Below are 8575 nucleotides of genomic sequence, written 5' to 3'. Positions count from 1 at the left end.
TAGGAAGACTGGATGTTTAAACTTGTCAGAGGCCTTACTCTGCAAAAACATCTGTTAGAGACTTGATAATGCAAAAGTGAAGTTTTTATATGCCTTGAAATTCATAAGTCCATTCGGGAAAACGAATATTGGAAGACAGTTAAAATAGACGCACCACTTCTAGTTTCCAACTCAACTTCATGCATGTATGGAATGATTGATGAATCATCAAAGCCTAACCCATGCTCAACAGTGCAAAACCAAAGAGACTAACAATTTGTAAAGAAACTGTAGAAAACCTAGGACCTGTAACCAGTAACTTGAGAGAAGAGAAAAAAGAGAGAATGAGAGAATAATAACTTGTTGTGTTCATTGATAGGAAAGACCCTCTATTTATAATAGAAGGGAAATTACAAATAGAAAGGGGAACCCCTAATCAGATTAGGAATTCCTAATCATGATAGGATTCCAAGTTACAATAGGAAAAGAACTAGAACTAATAACTCAAATTGAAACTAAGACTAACAACTCACAGTAGAATTAGGACTTGACATAATTAGAAACTAGGACTCCAACTAGGACTAGGAAAATAGAAGATACACATATCAACCAAATCACTGTTCACATGAACAGTGTCACATGAACAGTACTTCAACACTCCCCCTCAAGCTGGATTATACAAATAAGTAAAGAAAGAAGATCCAGCTTGAACTAAAGAAAAAAGAACTCCTAATAATGCTAACACTCCCCCTCAAGTCGGCGCATACAAGGTACTAATGCCCAACTTGAACAAAATGAAAAAAAAAAAAAAAAAAAAACAAAGTTGTAGTAGAATCCAGCTTGACATATGAATGCAGCTCCCAAATAAACCTTCAAGAACTTTAAAAAATAGATCTTCAAAACTTGAACAGACATGATCAGCAAACCGGGACTGGAATGTCTTCCAAAAAAGGCAGCTTTCAACGATCTTCAATAGCTATCCAGGTGATGAATCTCGGTTGTCATAGTGACTTAGAATCTTGAAGTGAAATAACTAGAAGCGCAAGTAGCGAAAACAAATCGAATCGAGCGAAGAAAAAACTGTACCAACCCAATCGAAAGTCCTCAAATAGGCAACAACTAAATATCTTCAATATTTCAATACTTCAATCTCCCCCTTACGGCAGACTCAACCCAATAACAAAGTAGATACCCATTGGCAATGGTGAAAACTCTGATCGTCTATGCTTTGTACCAAGTGTTCCTGCAAGTTCTGCTTCTACAATGTCTGCAGGTGTACTGTACATAATCTCCCCCTCACGTATAGTACACGTGGACATAACAGAGATAATGTAAAAGATAGGGCAAAAACATAATATTCCAGAATTTTCTAAAAGTGCTATGGGTAATTAAGAAGGAAGGAATGGCAAAATTGTAATTTACCAGAAGTTTCTAAAGGTGTTATGGGTAAATGCCAAAGGTATGTTTTGGGATATGAAGGGAATTAGAATTATTGAAAGGGAACGGTGTTGGGAAAAAGGATGGCATGACTGTCATTTGATAGAAATCCACTTTTAAATACAATCCAAGCCAAAGGGTAAACTGGTAATAAACCAGAATTTTCAAGGGTCAATTGGGTAGTCCAATAGGTAATGGCAGTTCCGTAAATAACCAAAATTTTGCAAGGGCCTTTTTGTTAAACAAAAAGCAATGGGATGCAATAAGTAAAATAATGGCTATGGAGAGTGGCAATCTTGTAAATAACCTGAATTGTCAAGGGGCTCTTGGGTAGATAATTTAGATGAAATCTACTTACAAATACCACCCAAGGCAAAAGGGTAATGTTGGAATGAGCATTAAAATAAGGACAAAGGTAGATAAGAAAAGATGATAAGTGCATAAAAGGGAACTTAAATATTAAAATAAAACGCCAGGAATAAAGTAGAATAACCAAAAAGGAAACCAACTCATAAAAGGAAACCCACTTTGAGATATTGGATGTCTTCCTCACGCAACCAGCCAAAACATTATAACGATGTCTTCAACAGTTCAACCTCACGATGGGAGAAAGTACCAACCACAAGAGGAAAACGAGCCACAGAGGAAAACGAGAACCAGCAGCCAACTGATTCTTCGATCAGAGAAAGCAGCAGCTCATGGAGAAAATTAATGTCATCTCCAAAAACTCAAATCAGAAAGCAGAGAAAGGAGGAGGCGGAACAAAAGCTGCAACTTCAACCTCACAGTAAAACCAGAAAAGATATGATTCCATCAAAGGAAGATTTCCACGCAACTCCAAATAGAAGGTCGAAGATTAAACAGAAAACCTGCAACTCCAATCTGGCGGTAGGGGAACAACAACGATAAATATTTGACTCCGTGGAAGAACAGCTTCAATCGAACCAGCAACAACAAAATACCAGCAAAGAATCGATACCACCAGAAATCAATAGCCAACATCAGAGAACAAGAGCCCATCCAACAACTAAGCCAAGCAACACTCAGCAAGACAAAAACCAAAAAATCAGAGATCTTCCTCACGATAAGCAAAGAGAAACTGAGCAAAAATAGGGCAGGTCCTGAACTCCAGCCCCTCGATCACCGTCAAATCGAGAAAAAAGGATTGCACCTTCAACGAAAGCAGGTTCTTTAGAAACAACTACAACCCAGAACCAGGTTCTTCATTAATCGATCAGCAAATCAGTTTTTAATCTGCAACTCATCTGAAGAGCAGAAATCAGATTCAAAATCTGATGTAGAGTTTTCATAATCGAATAAATGAATTGAGTACATGAAACCCTAGTTCTTCTTTTTCTATGAACTAGGGTTTTCTTCTTCAAACCAGAAACCCGAACCGACTCTCAAAATGGCAATCTTGGAGAGAATCAGTCACTGATTGCCTAGCTCTGATACCATGTAGATAACCTAGGACCTGTAATCAGTAACTTGAGAGAAGAGAAAAAAGAGAGAATGAGAGAATAATAACTTGTTGTTTTCATTGATAGGAAAGCCCCTCTATTTATAATAGAGGGGAAATTACAAATAGAAAGGGGAACTCCTAATCAGATTAGGAATTCCTAATCATGATAGGATTCCAAGTTACAATAGGAAAGGAACTAGAACTAATAACTCAAACTGAAACTAAGACTAACAACTCACAGTAGAATTAGAACTTGACATAATTAGAAACTAGGACTCCAACTAGGACTAGGAAAATAGAAGATACACATATAAACCAAATCACTGTTCACATGAACAGTGTCACATGAACAGTACTTCAACAAAAACCTTTGAATGCTCATCCGACTGGTGGAAGAGACAATGGAATCAAAGAGAAATGGCCAGAACTCCCCTAGTTTGACTCTTGCTTTAAGGGAAAAGGACTTCAACTTTCCTGATCCATATGATCATCATATGCCAATTTTTTTTCCCATTTCAACTATATGGTCTACATATATATACCTCTTCTCCATTTTTCAATAGTATTGTTCTTTTACAACATTTTTTCCAAAGTCTTATTTTTATGAATGACAGTAACATTGGGACTGAAACACTGAAAATCGCCACATGCCTACAGGCTAATGTGGACAACAAGTCCACAAAGTTTCTTTGACAAGCTGTTACATGACAAAAAAAACACAAAGATCATGGACAGAAAATCTATGGGTCAGAAGGAATTTTTTTTTTATTTTTTCCTCCCTTGCTTAAATGCTATGTGATTTGTGTGACTTTGATTTTCTCTCAAAAATTGGACCTTACCAATACAGCACTCATAGTAGGCAAAAAGAAAAGAAAAAACTAGAAAGACAATTTAGAGCTTCAAAGCATGTCATCTGAATATTTGATAACTTGTCAAACGTCTGTGTTTCTCACGATTTCTGTTTGAAGGAAAGAAAAGAGGATCAACAAGGGATGTTCAAAGAGGATGCCATTGATGGAACATCCTTATCAGACTTGAGTAAACCACCAGGGGACGATCAAATCCCTATCCCCTCCACTCCCCCTCCCCTCACTCTCCCCTGCATTATATTTTCTATACTCTTTACCAAGCAATCATGTTTCGGAAGAAAATAACCGACCGAAAAAAGTCCATGAGTCAACCAACAAGTATATCTATGTGTTATTAGTATAATCATACTTCAGCTGCATACATTTGCATTGGCCAAAGATGCCTCTATAAATGCACATTCTAGAATGCATGTATGATATAAATTTTCAACATAAGCATTTACAGCCACAGCACCATAGCGATAACAGTTAAACCCATATCAGTGGCTGTTACCCTATTCTTTCTTGCCATTGATAATGTTCTTTCAGGGCATCCTGGCCAGACCTGTGTATAAAGCATCTTACAGTAGGGTCTCACTTTAAAAAGGTGACCCTAATTTCCATGCACAAAGCATTTGTTTTTTGTGTTATTCTTATACTATCTTTCCATTGAATTATAGATTTTATTTATTAGATTTGAACATTTGGTCATAAGAGATTAATAGCTACTCTAATGACTCTATTTACAATGACTATTGCAACTTGTAACCATTCAACAAAACAACAGAAAAATTCCCCATAATTATGACTGGCATTTTGATAAAGCTTGCAAATATCTAAAAGACATGAAACTTACAATTGGGATAAAAATTTTGGTTTTCAGAAAATGTATAAGCAGGCGATGGAAGTCAACAGGGTTGTCAGCATAACTGAAACAAGGTTCACAGCGTTGTTGTCGAGGATGGTCATACCTGAAATCTTCTTCACTGTTGGTCCAGGCTTTCCCACAACCTTCAAAGACAATAAAGGAATCCCCAATTGGCATTGCTTTAGATCTTACAAGAATATGTAACCGAATAACAATTTATACTTGGAATTGAGATCTTAATTAAGGGGAGGATCAAATTAAAAGAAATAAATAAGAAGGAAAAAAATTATGCAATGCAAATTAATAGGAACTCTTAAGTGGCCTCCATCTGATCAACGTCTATGTTAGGTACTTAACCGATACGCCAAAAGCTCTAAAGCTGATGGAACGCGTTAAATCAAGCCCTTTAACCTATCCCATACTAGGCTGGCCTAATCTAGCGCCCATACATTAGAGTGGGCCCCATTAGGCACATAACAGACCACCAAGCTTCCGCAGCCGTCGTCCTCGGCAGCTCTCACTCTAGGCAGCTTTCACTCTGGTGGTAGGTAGCCCTTTCCAAGCAGCTCCACTCTGCTCCAGGATTTTCTTCCTGGCGGCAGGTAGCCCTTTCTTGACGACTTTCACTCTACTCCAGGTAGCCTTCTCCTAGGTAGCCCTTTCAGTGACTCGAACCCGTGACGTGGTGCCCAACTCTGATAACAAATGTTAGATACTTGACCGATACGCCAAAAGCTTCGAAGTTGATGGAACGCGTTAAATCAAGCACTGTAACTATCCCATACTAGGCTGGCCCAATCTAGTGCCCATACACTAGAGTGGGCCCCATTAGGCACATAACAGTCTACCTTTATTACAGTTTATTTTAAGCTAAGTTAATGGCTGAAAGGTATTGGTGTCACACATTGATTAGTGCCTAATATTTTCCCCCTCCTAAAAATTGATTCAAGGCAGTGCACTGAATTCACACCCATCCTATTTACCCAACTGTCCATAACATCAAAGAAATTTACTATATGCTCCCTACACGCTCCCTACGTGCCCCCTACGCGCGCCAAACAACATTTTCAAAAAGAAACTTGGAATATTTGTCTGACATTGTTTACCGAAACTTGAACCCCAGACAATGGAATAAGGATCAGTTTAATAGACAACCCAGGTGATGGTGAAAATCTTAAACATGGTTTGTAAGATTGAAATGGAAAAGATAATATTTAAGATCAACCTTAAGTTAATGAAATGTTCTTTCTTACCTTATTACGTACTGTGCAGAATCCACTGAATTGCAATGTTGCCCCCAACAAAGAGTCTATTAAACTTCCAAATAGTCCCGCAATCACTGCAAGGGGTATCACCAGTAGCTGCTTCAAAGCTATATCATAATTGCATTTCGTTGTGAAGAACCCAAAGAGAACAAATGTCAATCCAATGACGCCACCGGCAGCTGCAGCTGCTAGCAGTCCTGTGGTTGTGACAGCACCATTTGTACCCCTCCTAACTGGCTGATGAATGTGGTTAGGAACTAAATATTAGACATCATAAACTCAGAGGATGTATCAAGGATGCTGGAATCACAGAAACTTGATAAAGATAACGACCTTGAAGGTTGTGATTAATCGTGGCTGAGCATTGCTAAGCATCCCAATCTCCGATGACCAAGTGTCCCCGTTGCAGCAAGAATAGTGTCCAATAATCCCTCCAATGAGGCATGTTACTAGTGCAGAGTCTTTTGAGTCTAAGCATTTGTCTTGACATCTCGTCAATTTTCCAGCAATTACAACCAAAACAGTAGCAATTCCGCTATTAGCAAGAACCTGTATCCTGTTAATAAAAATAAGGAATCCCAAGTCAAAAGAAAGAAAGAAAAAAATTCTGCATAGATTCAACATTGTAGAAAACTAATATTCTAACAGTAAGAGTGTCCGTACCACTACTTGACACTGAAATCAATCACACAACCAAGCTCTTCAGTTTTATATACGCAACATAATTCTGATTTTGGTGGTTAGGGAAAGGTTAGAGAGAATTGAACCAACAGCACATTGAGCAATTTCAATTTCAATTTCACACTAGTAACTTAGCTCAGATAAGGGTAGTGTTAGAAATAGACGAAACAGGCTGAGAGCATTTAGAATTTATATGGAGTTCCCTTCCGAACCATTGAGCAGGTGGATAAGTTTTTAGCCTCTCTGAGAGAATAGCAACACGTTTCAAAATTTCAATTAAAGAATGAAGATCAAAGAGGCGCCTTATTCCATTGATTCATGGCCGCTTCCTGTTAAATTTCATCATTTTGTTCAGAAAATTGAAGTTTAAGCCCACAATTCATGGTCTTTCCATCATTGCTCAACCGTAGGCAATTCTGGACGGACAAACTTATAACTAAAAACTTGACCAAAGACAAAATCTGAAACCCATGACATGAAAAAGTAAACAATGCCCAACTAAAATAAGATCTCTAAATACAAAATTGTTTGAAAGAATAGCATCTCCAGCTCAAAAGAGATTCTTGTTCAAAATGGAAATGAAAAATCAAAGAACAAGTCCTATATATGAAGAAATTTCTGCCATTGCTCTTCTTTTAGGTTAGACAACACGAATATTATCGCTTTAGGAGGTCTAACTTAGACAAATAATCAGTAGAAAAATCAGAGAAAACCCAAAAAAGGAGAGCAGAGAAGAAGGAAGAGGGAATGTTACCAATTGCGCTGCCCTCCTTCCTTGAAATCAGCGTCGATGCTTCGCTTCTTATCTTCTCCTACTTTGGTTAGCTTAGACGAAGTGATGAAGAAAGCAAGCAGCAGAGCACCAAACCTTTCGATACCCAGTCAGAGGAATCAATTGGAGTCAATACAGAATTTAACGTTCGTAGCTGTCAATCAGAAGAAGAAGAAAAAGAAGAGAGAAGATGAGAGAGCGACCTGTATCCAACGGCAAAGTGAAGGGCCATGACCAAGAAGCCGAAAAACGCTCCCGATCGATCGAGAGATTTCCTTAAGAAAGCTCTGGCGGCGACAACAGAAGCGATCAGCAAAGCAATTGAGGATTGAATCACAAGTGTCTCCATCACTTGGAGATGATCCTTAAACTTCTTCTTTCTACGGATTGGATTTTGACGAGAGAGGGAACAACAACAGTGAGTGCAGTGGTCACCTGTGAAATCGGACCATTTCTCATTTCTTTTTCTTTCTCATAATTAGTAGTATTTAATGGAACTTGGGATCCTGATTCGTGACTAGTGAGTGAGAATATTACCAAAACAAGACCGGTGACTCCGACTAGTGAGTGAGTAGAGATCCGCCATTTTTGGAAGAATCATTTTATCGTATGCGGTTCCCTTACCGGTGCGGTTCCCTAGTGCCTCTCACAGGAGGAGGGTGGACCCCACCTGGGCAGAGTGTTCGGTCAGGTGCCCTGGGTGGGTCCCACCCCCTCTTGTGAGAGGCACTAGGGAACCCCACCGGTCAGGAATCGTAGACGATAACAATTCAAGAGTTGTGTGGGGAGCGGGATTTGGGTTGTCTGCAACACGACAGGGAGTGTAGCGCACCATCCGACGGGCTGTAGCGCGGTAGGGTGTTGGGCTACGTGCCCAAGCACTACAGGCCGTTGGATGTGTTCTACACTCCATGGCGCGTTACAGAGGAGCCCAACATGTGGGGAGCGTGGCCCCTGAGCGCAGGAGTCTAGGGGTGAAACTAGGGGTGTCAAAAACAACCCGGCCAGCCCAAGTCCACCCAAACCCGCCCTAAGCCTGGACAAGGTTGGGTCGGGCTAGGTTTGATAAACTGCTTCTTTGCAAAACGTAAACTCAATTTTTTTTTAGCTTGGGCTGTGATTGGGCTTTGTTAGTACCACAACTCAATGGACCATATTCAGGTCAATCTGGGTTGAGCCGGGCTTGAGAAAACCCTGTCAAGGTCGGGCTGGGTTGATGGTATGCTTGGCCCTGGCAGGGTCGGGTTGGGCTAAGATTTAGGG

At 39.6% G+C, this 8575-nt stretch overlaps 1 protein-coding gene across 2 annotated transcripts; it reads right to left on the bottom strand.

Annotated features, from left to right (window-relative positions):
* Positions 1-4518: 4518 nt before the first annotated feature.
* LOC122670419 (protein PGR) lies at positions 4519-7742 on the bottom strand. 2 transcript variants are annotated; one of them, XM_043867289.1, is made up of 5 exons: positions 7516-7742; positions 7295-7408; positions 6193-6415; positions 5860-6096; positions 4519-4737 (listed from the first exon to the last, which is right to left on the bottom strand). In XM_043867289.1, exons 1-5 carry the CDS (start codon positions 7659-7661, stop codon positions 4606-4608), a joined length of 852 nt encoding a protein of 283 aa, XP_043723224.1. In that variant the 5' UTR covers positions 7662-7742; the 3' UTR covers positions 4519-4605. The 2 variants fall into 2 exon arrangements, with proteins under 2 accessions (XP_043723224.1, XP_043723223.1); XM_043867288.1 differs by having other exon boundaries at positions 5848-6096; positions 7516-7740.
* Positions 7743-8575: the final 833 nt, after the last annotated feature.

The sequence above is a fragment of the Telopea speciosissima genome, chromosome 8 (assembly GCF_018873765.1).
Source record: "Telopea speciosissima isolate NSW1024214 ecotype Mountain lineage chromosome 8, Tspe_v1, whole genome shotgun sequence".
Taxonomy (NCBI): domain Eukaryota; kingdom Viridiplantae; phylum Streptophyta; class Magnoliopsida; order Proteales; family Proteaceae; genus Telopea; species Telopea speciosissima.
Note: the sequence above shows the minus strand (reverse complement) of the source record. Positions and strands in the feature narration are given on the sequence as shown.

What these genes read in the sequence shown, in the direction of transcription:
- LOC122670419 (XM_043867288.1), bottom strand. Translation starts at nt 7,661, where the DNA reads ATGGAGACACTTGTGATTCAATCCTCAATTGCTTTGCTGATCGCTTCT. An exon ending in CACTTTGCCGTTGGATACAG is followed by an intron (nt 7,409 to 7,515) that starts GTCGCTCTCTCA and finishes GGGTATCGAAAG; the next exon opens with GTTTGGTGCTCTGCTGCTTG. An exon ending in GATTAATCACAACCTTCAAG is followed by an intron (nt 6,097 to 6,192) that starts GTCGTTATCTTT and finishes CACATTCATCAG; the next exon opens with CCAGTTAGGAGGGGTACAAA.